Source organism: Fusarium subglutinans, assembly GCF_013396075.1.
Source record: "Fusarium subglutinans strain NRRL 66333 chromosome Unknown NRRL66333_c0000229, whole genome shotgun sequence".
NCBI lineage: Eukaryota > Fungi > Ascomycota > Sordariomycetes > Hypocreales > Nectriaceae > Fusarium > Fusarium subglutinans.
In genome coordinates this window covers 24,436-44,617 of record NW_023502292.1, presented here as the reverse complement: position 1 = coordinate 44,617, position 20,182 = coordinate 24,436, and the positions used below count along the sequence as shown (strand labels likewise).

General features: G+C 47.9%; 9 protein-coding genes across 9 annotated transcripts; 3 read left to right on the top strand and 6 right to left on the bottom strand.

Annotated features, from left to right (window-relative positions):
* Positions 1–1,827: 1,827 nt before the first annotated feature.
* Positions 1,828–3,240, bottom strand: FSUBG_11700 (ADH3-alcohol dehydrogenase III; the record flags this gene model as incomplete). The annotated part of the gene is made up of 4 exons (XM_036676411.1): positions 1,828–1,858; positions 2,092–2,269; positions 2,322–3,049; positions 3,095–3,240. The coding sequence occupies 4 exons, from the start codon at positions 3,238–3,240 to the stop codon at positions 1,828–1,830; spliced, it is 1,083 nt and encodes a 360-aa protein (XP_036532828.1).
* Positions 3,241–3,540: 300 nt separating this feature from the next.
* Positions 3,541–4,712, bottom strand: FSUBG_11699 (alcohol dehydrogenase; the record flags this gene model as incomplete). Its single annotated transcript, XM_036676408.1, has 3 exons — positions 3,541–4,274; positions 4,323–4,500; positions 4,548–4,712. 3 exons carry the CDS (start codon positions 4,710–4,712, stop codon positions 3,541–3,543), a joined length of 1,077 nt encoding a protein of 358 aa, XP_036532827.1.
* Positions 4,713–5,617: 905 nt separating this feature from the next.
* FSUBG_11698 (cutinase transcription factor 1 beta) lies at positions 5,618–8,055 on the top strand (the record flags this gene model as incomplete). The annotated part of the gene is made up of 6 exons (XM_036676407.1): positions 5,618–6,058; positions 6,104–6,184; positions 6,233–6,480; positions 6,805–6,909; positions 6,958–7,137; positions 7,185–8,055. 6 exons carry the CDS (start codon positions 5,618–5,620, stop codon positions 8,053–8,055), a joined length of 1,926 nt encoding a protein of 641 aa, XP_036532826.1.
* Positions 8,056–8,143: 88 nt separating this feature from the next.
* Positions 8,144–9,466, bottom strand: FSUBG_11697 (dehydrogenase s; the record flags this gene model as incomplete). The annotated part of the gene is made up of 1 exon (XM_036676406.1): positions 8,144–9,466. The coding sequence occupies one exon, from the start codon at positions 9,464–9,466 to the stop codon at positions 8,144–8,146; it is 1,323 nt and encodes a 440-aa protein (XP_036532825.1).
* A 361-nt stretch (positions 9,467–9,827) lies between these two features.
* FSUBG_11696 (allantoate transporter) lies at positions 9,828–11,898 on the bottom strand (the record flags this gene model as incomplete). The annotated part of the gene is made up of 8 exons (XM_036676405.1): positions 9,828–9,930; positions 10,001–10,427; positions 10,475–10,524; positions 10,636–10,764; positions 10,817–11,055; positions 11,106–11,165; positions 11,214–11,593; positions 11,640–11,898. The coding sequence occupies 8 exons, from the start codon at positions 11,896–11,898 to the stop codon at positions 9,828–9,830; spliced, it is 1,647 nt and encodes a 548-aa protein (XP_036532824.1).
* Positions 11,899–12,651: 753 nt separating this feature from the next.
* Positions 12,652–13,206, top strand: FSUBG_11695 (uncharacterized protein; the record flags this gene model as incomplete). The annotated part of the gene is made up of 1 exon (XM_036676404.1): positions 12,652–13,206. The coding sequence occupies one exon, from the start codon at positions 12,652–12,654 to the stop codon at positions 13,204–13,206; it is 555 nt and encodes a 184-aa protein (XP_036532823.1).
* A 792-nt stretch (positions 13,207–13,998) lies between these two features.
* On the top strand, positions 13,999–15,917 carry FSUBG_11694 (major facilitator; the record flags this gene model as incomplete). The annotated part of the gene is made up of 4 exons (XM_036676403.1): positions 13,999–14,123; positions 14,174–14,339; positions 14,389–14,484; positions 14,532–15,917. The coding sequence occupies 4 exons, from the start codon at positions 13,999–14,001 to the stop codon at positions 15,915–15,917; spliced, it is 1,773 nt and encodes a 590-aa protein (XP_036532822.1).
* Positions 15,918–17,561: 1,644 nt separating this feature from the next.
* FSUBG_11693 (uncharacterized protein) lies at positions 17,562–18,417 on the bottom strand (the record flags this gene model as incomplete). The annotated part of the gene is made up of 2 exons (XM_036676402.1): positions 17,562–17,992; positions 18,045–18,417. 2 exons carry the CDS (start codon positions 18,415–18,417, stop codon positions 17,562–17,564), a joined length of 804 nt encoding a protein of 267 aa, XP_036532821.1.
* Positions 18,418–19,675: 1,258 nt separating this feature from the next.
* Positions 19,676–19,912, bottom strand: FSUBG_11692 (uncharacterized protein; the record flags this gene model as incomplete). The annotated part of the gene is made up of 1 exon (XM_036676401.1): positions 19,676–19,912. One exon carries the CDS (start codon positions 19,910–19,912, stop codon positions 19,676–19,678), a length of 237 nt encoding a protein of 78 aa, XP_036532820.1.
* Between the last annotated feature and the right edge of the window lie 270 nt (positions 19,913–20,182).

Below are 20,182 nucleotides of genomic sequence, written 5' to 3'. Positions count from 1 at the left end.
TTGGACATTTATGCTTAATCAAGTGTAGCGTCAGGGACTGTGGCTATCATTTCCTCATGCGTTTCCTCTTCGGGAATACGAGATGAGAACATCACTTTACGACAACAAGAAGTGGTTACATTACTGTAGCTTAAATATTCTATTGATCTGTTTGTTTTGTAGTGTTTAATAGATTATCATTTATCATACAATACATCTCAACCAATATCGAATGGCGGCATGCTTCTTAGGGCTGTTAATGTCTTGCTTGATCCACTCCCAAAATCTAGAACCTTGAGGTGTCGCGCTTGGTCAAATAGCGTCACCAATAACTCTCCCATTCTGTCACTGGGCTGAATGCGACCCCTGAAAATGCAAAACTTCCCATGATATCGGAAATGACTTTTTTTTAAGCGCAGGCCCACGCCCAGAACCAAGTCCACACGTGAGCTCCATGTCAAAAAGAACCCTAGAATTTAAAGTTAGAGTTGCCTCAAGATCTTAATACCCTAGGGCTGGATAAGGTTATTTGCCATGAGTAACGGCAGATTCACTTTTGTGTGCGATTCTCAAACTTTGATACTGATTTGTTAGATGTTTACTACAGGCTACATACTTTGTTAGGGAGGGACTGAATCAAAGCTTGACCTTCTCGGAGCAGATATCATCCGTTTGGCAAGGTTTTCAGGTCTAAAGTTGACCAAATCAGCAAGCAAAATATTGAAAGTCTCTCGGCGCGTCACGAAAGTAATTCTTCATGGAAAAGACGTACATACAACATGATAAAAGAATATAAAACCAGTACAAGAGTTCTAAAAAATCCCTTCCTTGAACCCAGTCGCTATCACTTCTACTGCTACCTACACCTTTTTAATCTCTATCACATACAAACCTACACAGGAAAATGGAAATGCGAAAGCACTTATTGACCAAAAAGCAGAAAAGGGAACCACCAAGAATGGAAAGCCCAACCTCAGACATTGAGGTCATCAACACCATCCAAGGCGTCAAATCCCTCGCCGATGGCATCGCAGTTCTCAACGCCTCCCACAAAAATGAAGTGCCACTACTCTACATCGACATCGAGCCAAGGAGTCTCGGCGCAAACGGAGAACTCAACCTCTTGACGATCATCCTATGCCATGGGCCAGAACATCGTTGCCGTCTTTACCTCGTCGACGTCAACCGCCTCGCAAACCAGGCATTTTCCACGCGAGGATATCACGGCGCTAGTTTGCGAAGCATCCTTGACTCTTATTCTTACCGAAAGGTATTTTTTGACGTTGGTTATAGCTCGTATATTTTATTTACGCAGTATGGCATTGAATTGCAGGGGGTTCGTGACTTGCAACTCTTGGAGAACGCTTGTTCGTCACTTAAGTGCCATAGACCGGAGTTGGAACCTTTCGAACCACTGATTCAGAAGTTGCTCATGCACGGCAGATCCCGAAAACGATGGCTTGTCCACAAGTTCAACGGGGAGTGGCTGGATAAATACGGCGCTGGGGGCCTGTATGCAGCCTTTCAAAAGCGCCCGGTGATGGAGAATATCGGACTATACTGCTGTCGAAATGCACGATTCATGCCGGAGTTGCATTCGAAACTCTCACGTACGAGCTTTCTCGGGATGAAGGATATGGTGGCGCAAGAGTCAAAGAACCGGGTTGATGATAGTCAGAGAGATGGGTATAACCCATTCGCGAATGGACGGCTTAGAAATCCTTGGACAGTGGAGCAAAATCAGAGGTTTGATTCTCAGGTGGGGAAGAACATTATTTTTAGTATGAGATTGGGCAAAGGTATTCTGTCCTAAGAGGCGAGGACGACCAGGAACAGGATATTTGCGACTTAAAACTCTGGAGCCGTCTGTTGGTAGTCGCTGAAATGCTTTTCAGTAGTGGTCAAGTACTACTTGCTGCTAACACACAACACATAGATATGATTGAGAAGAATAATAAAGAGTACGCTTTATTTGTCATTCCACTACCCGTGATATGGGAGATGATGGACGAGAATAGAAGCAAGGGTTACAATTTTTCAATTTCGAAGATCTTTTAGTGACATGATACACCTTTCACTTATCCCAGGGTTTACAGGCAGATAGCTGCTTACGGTATTCTCAAGACTACTCTTCCAGTGATCTCCTGCCGTTTCAAGCCCTCAATAACAACCCCCACTTCCTCAAACTCGAGAACCTTGACCTCCGGGGCTATCGTTCCTTCAACAGCATGCTGCAAAAGTTCTTTCATCTGCTCTTCCGTGCCAACCGCAACGCCGGTAACAGTAAGTGCTGATCATTGAGTGAGTAAACATCAGTAGAGAACAATAGAAAAAATACTTACACCTTGCAGAACATACTGTGGCAGAGAGCGGGATGCTGAAGTCATTCCTCGGCAGACCAATCGTGACGATGATGCCCATATTTCGTACCAGACTCGGTGCTTGGATGAAGGCTTCTTGAGAACCAGTCACCACCAGAACAGCTGATGCTCCCTCTCCCGTTATTTCCTTCACTCTTTCCTCGACGTTCTCTGTTGCAAAGTCGATAAAGTGCTCAGCGCCACTATCCAAACTCAACTTCCGTCTAGACTCTCCAGTATCAACAGCGATAACCCGCAGACCGTTCAACCTACTAGCGATCTGTACACCCAAATGTCCAAGCCCACCACCAGACCCAGAAATAACAACCCAATCACCCCTCTCAGCATATCCCGTCAGCTTCGACACGGCACCAGCCATCGTCAACCCAGCACAAAGCAAAGGCGCAGCGACTTCACCAGCAAGACCGTCTGGAATCTCAGTCACGTATCTCGCATCAGCGATCATGTATTCCTGCAAAGTACCCGGGACATGTTTTCCCGTGTTAAGCTGTTTGGGACAGTTATTGGCATAGCCTCTTTTGCAAATGGTGCATGTCCCGCAGGCGCTGTAGAGCCATTTCACGCCGACTCGCTTGCCAAATAAGCCAGCGTCAACTTCTTTGCCGAGTTTTACCACTTTCCCTACACCCTCGTGGCCTACTATAGGGTCATAGGGACCCCATCCTGATAAAGCACGGATTTCCGAGCCGCTGGTAGAGTTAGTTTATGGATCCCGTAGTAACAGTCATGCTTACCAAAGACCAGTAAATTCAAGCTTTACAAGTATCTCGTTTTCCTGAGGGTCAGCAACCGGTATATCCGATCGAAGAACTATACGTGCATCAATTCCAGGGTTTTCGATCAAAGCTGCCTTCTGGGTTGATGGGATTGAAGAGCTCATGGTGAGAATGGTGTTGAGCTGGTAGGTTCGCTGGGCTTGAGCGGGCTTAAGAGCCACTGTAAACGTTGATGGCGGGGCTGGAGATTTAGTGGATTTAGCAGCCGAACTAAAGTGCCGTTCCGTGAAGCTTGCCGATAAACATGCCGAACCCGGATCAACGTTTCTACGCGGAATGGATACGGACCTGTAGATTGAACAGTCAAAATATCATCATGAAGTTTGCAGCAATGATCGTATTCATCATGTTTTATTTGCTGCCACTAAAATCGAGTTATCTGTTTCTTGTGGCTGCAGGCTGTCCTAAGTATGCCCAGCGATAGGCTTAGCTTGATACAACTCCTCCAGATACTTCACCTCATCATCACCCAACTTCTTCCCCCTAGCCCCAATAGCCTGCTCAATCCTCTCAACACTACTAAACCCAATAATCGGACTCGTAACCCGCTGATTAATCCAAGCCAGCGCAACATGCGCCATAGGCCACTCATGCTTCTCCGCAACCTCAACAACCCTCCCAATAATCCTCTGATCAGTCTCCGACAACTCCCCAGACCCTTCCTTCTCCTCCCTACTCCTCTCCGTAGCTCCAAACTGCGCGGGCGGTCGCGCAAGATGTCCTCTACAAAGCGGCGCCCACGGAATAATCCCAACGCCCGTATCGTTGCAGAAACGGATCATCTCACGCTCTTCCTCGCGGTATAGCAGGTTATAGTGGTTCTGCATGCTAACGAACTTGGTCCAGTTATTTTTTTCGGCGACGAATTGCATGCGTGCGAATTGGGTTGCCCACATGCTGCTTGCGCCGATGTAACGCACTTTTCCGGATTGGACGAGGTCGTGGAGTGCTTTCATGGTTTCTTCGAGGGGTGTGTCGTCGTCGAAGCGGTGGATTTGGAGAAGGTCGATGTAATCTGTGTCGAGGCGCGCGAGGGATGCGTTGACTTGGTTGAATATAGCGGCGCGGGAGAGACCGTATTGGTTCTGGTAGTCTTTTGAGATGGCGAATTCGTCTTTGAAGTTGATGTGACGAGCGCCTGTACAGCATCAGTATAGTGAGCGAGATTGAGGGAGACGGCGCTTACCTGGTTCTTCGCCTACGCCCCAGCGGCATTTACTGAGGATGACGACCTTGTGGCGGGGAATGTTGAATTTCTTCAACGCTTTGCCAACGATTTCCTCCGACGCGCCATTGCTGTAAGTATTTGCGGTATCCCAAGTGTTCAAACCGCGATCATAAGCAGCTTCAAGAAGTTCCAGGGCCTAGAAAGCTGTCAGCGACATGTCTCTGCTACAAATTGGCGTTATACCTCATCCTCTCCGATAACCCAAGGAAGAACCCTCTTATCACCAAAGCTCATGCATCCAAAGACGGGGACAGAAATGCGCAGACCCGATCTACCAAGATTGCGGTACTCGCATTTCGAAGCCTCGACGGACTGTTTGAGATGAGGGGGGAGTTCTTTTGCGGACATTTTGGTGTTGAAGAGTGAAAGAGCGAGGTTGGGATTATAAGAGGGAATAAGAGAGTATTAATGAAGTAACATATGGCGTGATAGACGGATAAACAGATAGCAATGTCATCATTATGTTGCGTGCTGTAGTACCCCGCTGCTGGCGTTGGTTGTATCAGTGCTTATTTGCTATCTTGTGCATGAAGCTATTCCCAGTCTGTACACATCGCTTAGGCTATTCTCCATTACAACACTGATCAAAACAATCATTACCTAATCATTTCTGACGTATACCTTACAACCAACGTTGGTCGACATCAATTATAAAATCAGAGGATATTCCTAGAACTTCTTCATCAAATGGAAACTCCTGCTGTGTAACGAATCAGAGACAAAGGAAGACGGTCTCGTGAGACTCTCACCCCAAGATTGGTCCTCTCGCATCAGCTAAGCCAATTCTGCTCCTTGGCTCCGGCGTGGAGGCCCTCAAACCGCTTAGCTCACACCGTTCTAGCGTCTGCCAAATCTTGCGGGGATTGATCTCCATTCTGTGGGGAAGACTGTCGGCAAATGCCATCGGATCCCGGGGGACAGGGAGCAGCTGACGTCTTGCTTTTCAATCCGAGGATTGCGAGTTGACAACTTTGATCCAGCATCATCAGACCGATATTCGACCCCCCGGACTTACTCTACACTCGTATTGAGGATTTGGGAAAATGCAGGCGACAAAAACTATGAGGAAACGAGTCTCGAGAGCTTGTAATTTGTGCCGGGCGCGAAAAGTGCGGTGCATCATTGAGAATCCGGCTGGTCCCTGTGTCAATTGCAGACACAACGACAAAGTCTGCACATTCAAGCGCCGCCATGGAATAATGTACGCTCCATCCTCCCTCCAAGACTTCTAATCTAACTCAATCAACAGATCAATGACGCCCTCACTGCGACCAAACGAACCTCCGACGCCCCGATCAATCGAAGAATCAACCACCACGACATCCGAACCCCGAAACATCCTCCCCGCAACACAAAGGCCCTCGCCACCACTAGCCCCTACAACAATCGCACAACACCCGCCAAATTTCGCCGCTGGGTCGCCAACGCATCCCGATTACGCATTCCTCCAAGTCCCCGACACAAAAGACCTGTTCCCGCAGGATTTAGCATTCCTCGTTAGTCAAGGATGTTTTGTGGTTCCGCAGCGCGCGGCGCTGGATGATTTTCTGAGGCAGTATTTTCTGCACGTCCATCCGATGCTTCCGATTCTGAATGAGAAGGATTTTTGGCTGTCGTATAACTCGGTGGATAATGATGTGGAGTATGAGATGCCGATGTTGGTGCTGCAGGGGATTTTGTTTATTTCTTCCGGGGTAAGAGGCTCAATTGGAAGATGTGGATGAAGCTGACGGGTATAGTTTGTTTCGTCGGAGACGATTAAGATGCTTGGCTTTGAGGATGTCCATCAAGCCAAACTCGCATTCTACCGTCGATCAAAGGTACGACCTCCTCCCTAAATATGGATACAATATCCCTAATAAATACAGCTCCTCTATGACTTCAGCGTCGAAAAGTCTTGCATCGCCATAGCCCAAGCCTCCCTCCTCCTCGCGCACACACACCTCATCCCCCGCTGCATAGCAGGCAACAAGCCCCTCGGCTCAATCTGGCTCGGCATCGCCATATCCTACGCCCGCGTCGCCAAAGCACACTGCTACTCCTCCCTCCGCCCCAACAAAGACACCGAAGTAGCCAAGGTCCAAAAACTACGCAACACCCTCAAGCGCCTCTGGTGGTGCTGCATCATCTGCGACCGCCTCCTCCCGCTAACATCGCGCCAGAGCATAAAAATCACACCGTCAAACTTTAGCTTTTCGTGCTCAAAGTTGGGAAGTGCGGATTTATGCGATGAGTTGTATAATTCTGATGTTTATGATTCTACGACGAAGACGCTGCATGCGGAGTTGCTTTCGAGGCTGGTGGATCTTTGTGTGGTTCTGACGGATGTTTTGACGGTTACGTCGGTGCTGTATAATAATCCGTCGTGGATGTTGTCGGGGAGGATGGAGGTTGGGAAGGATGCGAGTTTGTGTCAGATGGAGCTTTGCAGGTGGTATAGTTCGTGGAGTGAGACTAAGACGACGTTGGATGAGAGGATGGCTGAGGATATTTCTCCGGCGTCATCGATTATTTTGTTCAAGAATCTCATTGAGATGTACTACCAGTGAGTTTGTCTGGGTAAGATGAGGACTATAGAAGCTGACATTTACAGTTCGGCGCGGCTCTCTGTATGTCACTACAACATACTCCGATCAAATTTACTACCGCCGTCTCAATCCGATACGCAACTACGACGACAAAGCGAAGATCTTCAGGGCTCAGCATCGCGCGTGACAGAGTGTCTACTTGAATTCGACCGTCTAGGGTTATCACGCTGGCTCCCAATGACTGCGTAAGTCATTCCTCATAAAACCTCAACTTATTACTAACGGTATTCAGCATCGGATGCACAGCCTTCCCACTGGCACTTCAGATGATCGACGTTGAACTTCTCCGCCCCAAAAAGCCAGCATCACCGGAAGAAGGCGTCAAACTCACACAAAAAGAACAACACGTCGAGAATATCCTCAAACAGATGAAGAGCTATAAGAAGAAATATTACATCACAGACTGGGTCATGCGAGCTATTCGACATGTCGTTGAACTGGCCAGACAGCGATCACCTGCACCGATGTCAACCGAGGACGATTCTTCACCGAGCAGTTGTCTCGATATGCTCAAAACACGACCGAGTTACTACCTTCGACTCGTCATGACGCTTGATATGAGTATCAGCAACGGCAGACTCCCAGACGAATGCGACTTCCCCCCATCGCTACGAAAAGCAGGTCGTGGGCTGAGCTCCAGATCTCAAGCAACGTCCATGCCAACAGTCGACGAACAATCGATGAAGCGATTCTCCGCCATGAACAAACATCTCATCCCCGACAATCTAACAGACCACAGCAATTTCATATCTAACAACATGCAAGCCCAAGATTTGCGCACCATCGACCAAGAAGCGTTCTTCAACAACAAACAGCCCTTCCCCGCTGATTTAACAGCGGCGTTATGCGAGATTACGAATATTCCACCGCTGGACTTTAGCGATATGTCTTTGATGGATTCAACACATTTTAATGACTTTGGGGGTGTTCCGTTTTGGCCGTATGATTTATTGGGGTCGCCGCCTGATCAGGCTGGGACACAGGTTGAGGAGGTTGGGTTGGGTGATATGTTTACGGGACTGATGGGCGATATGAATGATAAGACTTATGATGGGAATGGAAAGGAGAGTGCAGCGAATGATATGATTATGGATTCTTTTTGAGCGACGCATGTATTATACTGGGAAGGATTATAAAAGCACTTGTTTTCCTCGTTTGAGAGATTTATCTTCGTGATTGTTGACTATCTGTCTACCACTTCACCAACTCTTGAACCTTGACAGGCATACCGCTCTTCATACTATGATTCGCCCCAACACCCACCAAAACCGCATTCCCTCCATCCCGAATATTAGCAGCCCTCTTAAAATTATCAACCTCACCCCCCAAAAGAACATCCTTCAACAAAACAGGATCACCGCCTCCATGCCCACCCTCCGTCTTCACAACATCCACAACATACGGCTTGTCAAACAGCGGATAAACAACAATCTTGGTCTGCTCAACTCCGCCCTGGATATACTTCTCATCCTCACCCGAAGCGTCCTTCGTTACTGGATCGCCGAGGGGGTTGTACCCGCTCTCAACGACGTTGACTTCGATACGCCCCTTGCTGCCGTTGAAGACACACCTGTATCCTTCCCACGGGGCGTAGGCGTATGTGTTGTATGTCATGACGGCGCGGTTCTTGTACTTTATTATCATGGAGAGGTTGTCCTCGATGGTGATTCCCTCTGCGAAACAGTTCCTGTCGCGGATGTAGCCATCTTCGTGCTCAGCGTCAAGATACAACTTCTTCATGCGTTCATTCTCATCAAGCTGGAACGCAAAGGGGTCGTTCTTCGCATTCTCATTGTTCTGATACCGCTCACCGAGATTCTTCTCACCTCGTCGCTCAGCGTTTTCTTTGCCGTAGAAACGAAGATCGCCGAGGCAGTAGACGAGCTCAGGCTCAGTGTTGAGCCAGAAATGAACAAGGTCGAAGTGATGAATCGACTTGTGCATCTGGATACCTCCACTAGTCTCTTTATGTCGATGCCAGCGTCGCATGAAATCTGCGCCGTGGGCACAGTCGAGAATCCAGTCCATGTGGACTGTTGAAATCTCGCCGATGACGCCAGAGTCGATGAGTTCTCGGACTTTGGTATGATGCGGCGCGTACCGATAGTTGAAAAGAACACGGACTTGTTTCCCCGTCTTCTTCTCTGCGTCGATCATAGCTTGAAGCTTGAGCTCGTCGATAGTCATTGGCTTTTCCGTAATGGCATCGCAGCCTAGCTCCATAGCTCGAATGCAGTAATGATGGTGGAAAAGATCAATGGTCGTGACGATGACAACATCGGCTTTTTGCTCTTGGACCATCTTGTCAAAATCTGTGTCTTTGTAGGTCTGCACTTTTTCACCGCCGAGCTCGACGATGTGCTCGTTTGCTACGTCCATGCGAGTCTGGTTCGTATCGCAGATTCCAACGAGCTTGGCAACGTCTTTGAAGTCCTGAATAATAGCTTGGTAATACATAGCCGAGCGAACGCCCATGCCAACAATGACATAGCGCTTAACCTGAGTTGTAGCCATGATAAAATCAACAAAGTCCAAATATTGTGTATGAGTGACGATGAATGAACAACCCCTCATGAACGCGAGGAGATATAAATACTCAAAGAGGTAATCCGACGTCGGATTACTCAGAAGGAGATACCCCGCGTTGATTCGGGGGAGTATTTGCCGAACGAGGTACGTTACAACTGTCAGCATGAGAGGTGGAGAGGGTTGCTTGGCTGAAGTGCAGATCGGGCTTGATTTGGCCAGTTACATTGGAACATCAAGATTCGTGGCATTCATCGTTGGATGATTTGGGGGATTTGTTTCCACTGTAATTTATGGTCGGTCGCTATTTTTGAGACCGAATTGGATCAAAAGCCTCACAATGTTGAGATCAACGATGGGTCTGAATATCGGTCGCGGGAAGAAGACCGATTTGCATGATGCAGAGGTTGGGTGTACAAATGGTATTAGTGGCTTTGGGGGAGATACCCATGCTATGAAAACAGTACCGCAAACAGCTTCCAGGAAGATCCAGAGGCCATCCAATTGCTTTAGAATACATACAGGAATTCATCGTTAACCAAATCCGTCATATCATCAAACGCATGATCTCCCACCGTCGCATCCCTCGCATTTTCGATGTGCTGTCCCTCGGTCGCCTTGGACCTTCGAAGACGATCGGCTTCTTCGGGTGAGTACAAGCTGTAGTTTACAATCACTGCGTCTTTTCCGGCCATGACGCGACGGCGACTGTGATCGCGATTGAGGTAGGTCAGATACATGGTCGTAACAACAACAAGACCTACAATTGCGATGTAGAGAAGCAGATTCCAGTATAATCCTCTGTGATACTCGGGCGCCTCTGATGGTTTGTAGAGAAGAGGGCCAATGATGTTTCCGAGAGATTGGCCGATGAAGAGGACGGATGAGTTGCATTTGCCCTTGGTGTCGCCTGCGGTGTTGGAGGACGACCATGAGTAGATCAGAGGAACTGCAAAAAGTCAGTGTGGGGAGCAGATGTAATGGGAAGAGACGGACTTATTCCTGGGAAGACAGAGATCATGTAGTATCCGCCAAGCAGAGTATTCCTTCCATCAGGTGTATGGGGCGTTGATAACATGATCATGCAACCAACAATTGGAAACAGAGCCAGAAACGCAATGACTGGGCCTTTTTTATGATATTTGGTCGCGACATACGAGCCTCCAACTGTAGAGATGAACTGAACAACACCAAATGGGGCATTGAAGAGGATGGCATGGAAAGAGTCGAAGCCAAAGGATTTGATGAGGAGAGGGCCAAAAGAGCCGACGCCACCAGAGGGTACTCTACAGGTTAAAATGTCAGCAAGTGATCCGGTACGGGAGATGAATTACGTACGAAATGCTGAAGATGAGAGAGAACCAGAGCCAAGTCTTTAAATCTCGCATGGTCTCCCAGAAATGGTCCCATCGCCATTGCCGCGACATGACACCAGTCTGATTCATTCTTAGTCGTTCAATGGCGATAAGTTTATCGTGCTTATCAAGAAATTTCGCTTCGGCGGGAGAGTCGGGCATATATGAGAATAGAACAGTGGAGAAGCAGACGGTGATGATTCCAAAGGCGACAAAGATGGTCTATCTCGTCAGTAACCCGTCAGTACAGAGAAGACTGTTCTCAAGCTCACCTGGTACGGTTTCAGTCCAAACGGTAGCTGCGCAAGCCACCAAGTTGCCAAACTCCCAAACTAAACCCGTCAGTCCAGTGCACTTCCCCAGGGTACCTCTCAACTTACAACACCAGTGAATCCATTCATCGCATACCAATACGACATTCTAAGAGGCTGCTCTCTCCTCCTCCAGAACATCTGCGTAATAGCCACAAAACTCGGCGCAATACTAGCCTCGAAAGCACCGAGCCAGAAACGTGCGAAAAGCAGACTGTGAAAGGTATGTGCCGCCGCCATGAAGGTAAGGGTCAAGCCCCAGAGTGTGACCATGCAGCTTGTGAATTTCCCAATGGGCAGTTTGACGAGAAGCCACGCTAGCGGGAATTGCGCGATGAGTTGAGCGACGTAGACTATTGAGCTGAGCCATGAGAATTGATTGCCCTTTAGGTTTGTGTCTTCAATAAGGCCGAAGATGGATGCATATGCGATAGTCGCTTTATCAAGACCTGTAGATGTCAATATTATTCCTCAACGGATAATATGAGATTTCACCTTGGAGAAAATAGACCGCTAGCATGAGCGGCAGAACAACCATATCAATCCGCCTCAAAACACGCGCATCATCCTCAGGCGTGACTTTGATCCTCCTCTCAGGCGAAACACCAAGTCTCCGCATCAGATCCGCGGCAGCGCCTTCGGGATGACTTCTCCCGCGCGCTTCTTCGCCGTCTACGAGATCCATTAGTGGGTGTTGGTCGTGAGATGACGCGCCCGGGTCAGGCGAAGTGGAGCCCAGGCCTCGCGCTGACATTTTGATGGAGCCGGGATCAATCGAGTTTATTGAGTAGTGGTAAAAGGAGATGAATGAATTAATGAGTGGAGGGTTGAAAGGACAGGTTTATGTTGAAATGGGATTCTTGGGGTACAAGGGATGGGAGAGGGAAGATGACTGGTGATCTTGGCCAATCATGAGTGGTTAAGCTGGGGAATCGAGACGAGTTAGATAAGCAGATAGTGGTCGGGATAAGATCTAGGGTAGCTAAGCTTGAATTTGATGATGGCAGGCCTTGGAGCAATGCGGAATAAATATTGTGAACTTGATTAAATAAATAGAGATTGAGTTTGTGATTTTCTATCATCACTTGAGTTGATTGAACGGGGTCAGGTCTAGAATTCGTAGTCGCGCACTTTGATATCTTGTGAGGTCGGTCAATGTATGTCAGCTAGCTTTAACCGCCAGCTGAGGTTTGATGCTCATGGACTCCTGTTAAATTCAGCCCAAATCATCCATGCGACACAGCATTGCCATAACTAAGAGCCAACTGCAACAAACTTGATATTCTCAATGCCGTGAGACACGAATCTCGTAAATGCTGCATACAACGATATTATAGCATCATAGCAACGATTAACTGCATCGACACACGTGGATCACGATACTACGTCATCCGCCACCCCCACCTTCAAGCTTCATAAAACAAACCAGGTTTCCTAGCTCATCAACCCCATCAAGCCACATCTTAAAACCCCATCCTTCCCAAAAAATCACTTTTAATACTTCTCCATGAACGAAGCACTAGGATCAATCTTCTCCGGCGCAATCCCAAGCCAATTCATGGGCGGCCAAGACAAGCCCGCCGACGGCGCGGCCCCCTCAGAGAGCAAGTCCAACACCCAAGAGCGCATCGCCAAAGAAATCCAAACCCGCGTGGAAGAAGCAAAAGGCCTGCAGCAAAAATCGCTCGACCTGCATGAAAAAGCCGACAACACAGAAGATCCCGAAGAAGCGGAGAATATACGGCATGAAGCACGCGAGATCGATAAGAAGGCTGCTAAGTTGATGAAGATTGCGGAAAGGCTGGAGAAGGGATGGATACAGGGCGGTGCTATGGGGACGGGGATAGGTGCGGGTGTGGCGAGTGGGCTGGGGTTGGGCGTTGGAGCGTTGTTGACGGGGGTTGTGGCGATTCCGACGGCTGGGTTGGGGTTGCTTATTGGGGCGGGGACGGGGCTTGCGCATGGGAGTTGGGTCAAGTTTACGGATGCGTTTACGAAGGATGAGGCTGATGAGATTGTTAGTGAGGCGACGGAGGAGGCTGAGAAGATTGCGAAGGGCTAGGAGATCTGAGAGTTTGAGTCTGGGAATGGAGAAGCACTATCAGAGATGGAGGTTTACGTCAAGTCGGGTTATTCAGATTGCATATGGTCACAAGGTCGCCGCTAGCCATCAATTTCATTCTTTCGTTGGTCTATCATTATATCTCTCTTTCAGCCAGTCACTTAAAGCATCAGCCCTATCAGTTTCCTCACCAAGTGTCAAATGTCACAAATCAATACAACAATGCACAGTCCCTCTCCCTCGGACAAATCCCGTCCCAGTCCATCCCATCGGTACCCAAATCCGCATCAGCGGAATAACCACCGCCAAGGCCCTTTATACAATTCCATCCTAGCTCCAGCATCCCAAACTTACACTAAAAAAACCCAACCCATCATCAGCCCATTCCGCAGTGGGCCCTCCAACCCTGCAACCAATCTCTGACACGATCAGATAAGATCTCAACGGTCTGATAATCAGCACCCCAGCACTTTTCATCTCGCCAACCGCGGACAGTCCCCAAAACGGCCTAACCTGAAGTCAAATACCGTATTTACGTACTTAGCTTGCTTGGCGTGGGTGATGGGATTAGTCAGGCATGCTTAAAAGCAAGGTTAATCGAAGAAGGGGTCCACGCCAAGACTCGCTATCAATCAGCTTTCTTTACTGTTAAGAGAAAGGATCATCGTGATGCGTGAGTGAATTAGGAAATAAGTGCCGTGAGCTTGAGGGGAATATTTCACACATAAAGCGCGGTCTTCCCAGAATTTTGAGGGAAATTTGTCACACTCTGATTTCTGCAAGTCGGTAATAATGGCAGATACTTCAGAGCGAAAGAGTGGAGAGGTGGTGGAGGAGGAGATCTCGAGACCTGGGTCTACGAATGAGGCTTTTAGAAAGCTATGGACCAAACGAACCCTTGGTTTTGCCATTGGATGGTAAGTTGGCCGATCTTCTGCTTGGAGTTGGTGAAGCTAATGTCGGGCAGTATTCTTGTCATGTTCTTCTTTATGAACTTGACAGTTTATACGGGTAATGTCTACGAGCCATATGCGACGAGTCACTTTAAAGCGCATTCTCTTCTGGCGACTGGTGCCATTGTCAATGGTCTCGTGCGCATCGTGTCGTATCCACTGCTCGCTAAGCTAGCCAACGTAAGATCTTTTCATCACTAAGGCTTGGAATGTGGCTAATTGAGTTTAGTATTTTGGCCGTCCTCAGAGCTTTGCTGGTGCGGCTATTTGCATGGCTATCGGCAACGCCATGTACGCAGGCTGTTCCAACGTCGACACCTTCTTAGTACGTCGTCTCTCGCTCACTCACTTGCTCAGGCTAACAAGTAAAAGGCAGGTGGAATCTTTGACGTCTTTGGCGATACGTGGTGGAACATCATCCAGCAGATCTTCGTCGCTGACATTACAACCCTCGTCAACCGCGGTATCATCTTCACCCTTCCTGAATCCCTCTCCGCCATCCCAACCCTCTACGGCGGAACATATCTCGGTGAACACATGCTCCTGCACTCAAGCTGGAGATGGGGTTACGGCATGTGGGCTATCATACTACCCGTCACTGCTATTCCTACGATTGGAATCATGATCTGGATGAATCGGCGTGCGAAGCGCATTGGCCTGATCACCGAGAAGATTTCGTTCATGCACGGCGCTGAGCCTGGTGTTGTTGGAAAGATCAAGCATGTTGCTACACAGTTTGATCTTATCGGTGCTCTTCTCCTCATTGGTGGTCTTGCTATGACGCTGTTGCCGATGACGATTGCGGGACGGAATAACACCGATCGCTGGAGTAGACCTTCGTCTATCGTTCTCATCATCGTTGGTGTTTTAACCTTTATCGCATTCCTAGTCTGGGATGGGAGATTTGCGTCAAACCCGATTATTCCCTACCGAACTATTCGCGAGCGCAACGTTATTGTCGCATGCGCATCGTGTATCGTCATCGCCATGGCTGATAGTATCTACCGACCTTTCCTCTCCAGCTTCCTTCAAGTCGCAGGCCATTACTCACCAGGCGCCGCAACACGCGTCGACAATGCCCAGCGCGTCGCGTACAACATCGGTGCACTAGTCGCTGGCCTTTCACTCAAGTTCGCCAAGAACACAAAGCCATTCATCATGCTCGGCGTTGTCCTGATCATCCTCGCCTGCGGTCTTCCCATCTACCTCACCAACATCTCCGGCACCCACATCGCCAGCGAAGCCGCTTTCATCACATCCAAGTCTCTTCTCGGAGTCGGCCGTGGCTTCACACAAGTCCCCCTCCAAGTCTCTCTCCAAGCCGTTCTCGAGAACGAGCAAGTTGGCATCGCTACAGCCGTCTTCCTCTCATCCCTTGGTTTCGGCTCCAATCTCGGCGTCACCATCAGCGGCGGTATCTGGAACTCTGTTCTTCCCCGAAAGCTGAATTCGTACTTTGGTAAAGAAGAAGGTGGCAAGATCTTTGGCTCTATCGTTGTCGCGCGTGCGTACGAGGTTGGAACTACTGATAGGAATGCTGTGGATGAGTGCTATCGCGAGACTCAGCAGACTCTCGCTATTGGATCAGTATGCGTGTCGGGCCTCCTGTTAGTTATGGTCTATCTGGTTCGTAACGTTAAACTCGGAGCTGAGGATGAGAAGAGGGCGGCGCAGGCTGATAAAGAGCTTGCGTGGGCTATTAAGCAAAAGGAGGCTCAGGAAGACGCCCCTATCGAGCTGGAAAGCGGGAGGCGTTAGTTCGCGTAAGGTCTCCGTCAAACTTCCATTGGCCGTAGTCCTTGAACCTTTGTGAGTGTAAAATGGTGAAGAGTAGAGGTTCAACCTCTACGGTCAGAAGCTGTACTATTGGAATTTCGTGACCTAAGTAATAGTTTCGACACTGAGAAATCAATTATATAAGAAAGTGAATTCATGTGTCATATCGACTGTTGTTCCATCCATAGTACCTGAAACCACCAGGTTGACGATACATAAGCTACCAACGGGTTCCTGTAACCGACAAGCGGACCTCCATTTCACGTGACGTGACTATCAAGGAACGGAATCCCGTACAAGACATTTTAGTCGTGTGAAGGTACTTTATACATGCTCATTCTTGCTAATCCCTAGAGGGCAGGTGTAGGATCTCAGGCCTGTCAAGCATGACCGCTGACCCTCGGAGACTTTCGGTACCCGTACTCACCGGTTGATATTGACACATCCGAGGGTACTACACATTGACATCGGACTCTTATGTGCCAAGGAGGCCCGGAATAGCCCCGAGGATCTATGAGGTTGTTGAGTGTTGACCTTCTTGCGCCTCATCCTTCAGTGGGCACATGAGCCAACCCCTAGCAAAACTTAAAGACGTACTGGGGAAAGCTGGCCGCAAACTACAGTTGTTACTTGTAATATTACCCGCCGCTTTGGGATTGTCTTCCGAATAACAACGGCAATGACCCGTGGAGAGACGCCCATGGGGGCAATGGTCAGCTTCCGTAGCTTGCTTGGCAGTGAAATTTACGAAGAAGGCCCATTAAAGGAAGCTTATGTGACAAAACACTCCACTGATTGATCCATCTCTTACAGATAATAGGTCAGGATACGGAACTCGCTTCTTGGGAGCATGGGTTGGTATGAACGGGTTATCTGATCATCTAATCAGATTATCTGAAGCTAAAGATCCCTGCTGCCTTTAATACCTCATATACAGTCAGCATCATAGAGTCCTACTTTTCTGATCTATAAAAGGCTGACGAAGCACCTGCTAGGCAAAGGTTCACTCTCCCAAGTCTTCATCTTCAGTCACCTCATCGCATTCAACTTGCACTACCTCCACAATGAAACTTTCTACTGTCTTCCTCACGATTGCCTCGGTGGCCACTGCCATGGCTGCGGCTCTACCTGAACCTGAAGTTGAGATCCCAGGCAAGCTTGTTTCTCGTGATGAGTTCGAGCTTGCTATCCGTCAGGCGGGGTGCTCTGCTTGTATCCAAGGCATTCGATGCTGCAATGGCTCCTGCATCCGTGGATGCTAAGTCTTGCACAGGGACTCAAGCATTTATGGATCAGGTTAGTTGGACGCTGACACACTCTCTTGCTTTGGGATTAAGAGACCCGACCTAAATTTTCGTTAGGCCCATCCGCTAGCTTTCGGCCACCAAAAACTTGTGAGGGATATGGGGAGCTTGCTGTATAAGGACAGGAAATTCCTCTTATGAAAATGTGTCATGCAACCACAAGTTCCGAGTTTGCCAGGAAGTGCACTAAGTCTAATTGATAAAGAGGCCAGAGCTTGAAATCTCTAGTATCTTTATTTCAAGACAAGTATTTCTTATAACTTTATAGAAAGTATTAACAATAGCTTTAACAATATGTGCTAAATGCGGAAGCCAATCAAAATCAGAATAACATAATCACCAGAGCCCAATAACTGAACATGTATCCTGGCTCAAACTTCTTAGCCCTGTTACGTTCTGTTGACGGAGAAGATGTTACGGTGACAGTACTCCTTGTTGCCGCAGTGGTCGCAGTAGTTGAACCTATATCGCTCATTGTCGAGGTCTCTTGCGCAGACTCCGTTGTATTCGATGCCCCTTCTTGAGAAATTGGCGCAAAGGTCTCTGCCAGGGCTTCCTTGGGACATTCCATGTAAATGCGTGCACGCAAATCTTTGAAGTAGCGCTGCTCCCTAGGGCTAAAGCCAGTAGATCTAGAAGTGGGCAGGTCGAGATCCAAGTTAATCACGTGTCTGATATAACAAGGTCTACAGAGATCCTTGGTGGGAACGATGTCGCGAGGGCCTAATTCATGCATAAATTCATCGATGATCTCTGTACAAAAGGTCAGTATAAAACACTTGTCAACTTCTTTTTGAAAACGAACCAGTGCAGTATCTTCTTGTGTCAGTATCCGTGCCACAAGTCAAATTCCAGGATCGCCAAATATTATCACCAGGGGCGATCAAATTTTCAAGATCGCATTCCTGGTGAACCGCGGTATTGAAGGTCTTCAGTGATCGGGAGCAGGTCTTGGTGCACATATCATGCGTAATATCATTGCCATCATCGTCTACGAGCACTGGAAACCAGCCATAGCCATAGTAGGCGACGTATTTGCTGCAATCAATTTCGGCTGTCAGGGCTTTAATGCAGGCCTCGGGCTGAACGTCGGACCATGTACTTCCGCTACCGTAGAGACGGAATGCATTTGCAGTTAGATACAGGCTGCAGGCAAAAGGAAGTAGGGACAAACGCATAGTGAAGGGGACACGTTGATGGAGTTTTTGGAGATAAAAAGAATGACCATCCAGTCCAATGTCTGTTTCTAAAAGTCAGCTCAGGTTACTTATAAAGAGAAGAATAATGGGCCGTCATCAAATTATGTACCTGAAATAAAATTATAAATGGATGGCGCTAGACTATTCCTAGGCATCATGGATATGCCAAGTCGGTTCTGAATAGGCAGTGGCCGAGTTTTCCCTGTCTAGCGGCGTTCACAACCCCATTTGAGCTTTACATGGAGTCAATTCAATTGCTGTAGCTAATCGGGTGGTCGGCTTTATTTAATGTACCATGTCATGCTGTTGGTTGCTAGCTGTCAAGATCAAAGGTACCACTAGATATTATCAGGTGCAGAGTGAAGTGGACCCTAGGCAGAGCTTCCAGTTTATTTCTAATTGAACTTTAGCTTAGAAGAAATAAAGAGGTTGCTAAAACAAGTCCCGGTAAGCAGCTGACCTACTTAGTTTATAAAGGGAAAAAAGGTACTGTTATTTTCTTCTAACAATACTAATATAAAGGTATTATAAAATACTAGAAAATACCTTTTAGTTATCTCTTGCTAATATATAGCTTATATTATTATTAGTCCTTAATTTATTTACTAAGATTAAAATGCACCTGTATTTACTAAAGAAATAGTTTTATATAAAAAGAACTAAAGTAAAAAATGGTAGCCTATATATACAATCCTTCTTATACTCTACAGTTTTATACACTCATGCATTAATGCTAAACCTTCGACCACGCTCTCTTTACGGTTGTCTAGGAATGAAGGCCACAGGTCACAAGTTCCCTCGACTTGGGCTAACCAAGCCAGGAATAGACACGTTGCAGTAAGGACGAGCCTGGAAAGACATAACCGGCGCCACATCATAAAGTCGATGCGTAGGACATCATTGCTCCAGCAACTTAAGCACAATTAAGAGGCTAGGTGGACTGAACAATATCGAACTAAGTTCTGTCTGCTGATTTAAGCCCTCAGCAATATCGAACATGTATCAATATTAGGTGGGCGGTAATATAGGTAACGACTGATCTAGCTAAATGATTAGTGAAACTATGGTACAAAATCATATTGGGCAGTAGATAAGGCCTCGCCTCTGGGTCACCGAGGAGTAAGCTGTGAGTTTGCATCTTGCTAGGCGCGATTGTGGACTTCTCTAGCAGATCGGGGTCTTTGCCATAGGGGCAAAATCATATCCTGCTGTTTCTAAGATGAGAACTGCTTAGTGCTTAAAGAACAGCAGCCACGAGGCCGACAGCGGCGACGACTGCTGGCTTGGTGGGGGCCGGGCAGGATCCAGGATGGGCGGGACTACATCCACCAGGAATAGCGGTCGATGAAGGCAGAGACGCAAGGGTAGTGTCAGGGCAAGATCCAGCATGAGCAAGGTTGCAGCCACCGGGGATGGAAGTAGGATTTGGGTCGGAGTATTGATCGCGTTGATGCGGCGAAGCAGCCGAAGCCATGGCAGCGAAGTCGAAAGCAACAATAAGACTTTGGAGTATTATGATCTTTAGTGAATGGTGATGTACGGTTTCCTTTCAGGTTAATCGCGAGTAGAATGACAGGATAATAAAAGTAACGAAAGTGATGAGTATAAAAAGATGAGCATCAAACCTGGGCTCAGGGCGATTGAAATATGATTCAAATACTGCGCCTGATACTGTATGAACCCGGTGGTGTCAGGTACGAGACCAACATTAGTTCCGCATTCGTCGAAACAGGGGCAGGGATAT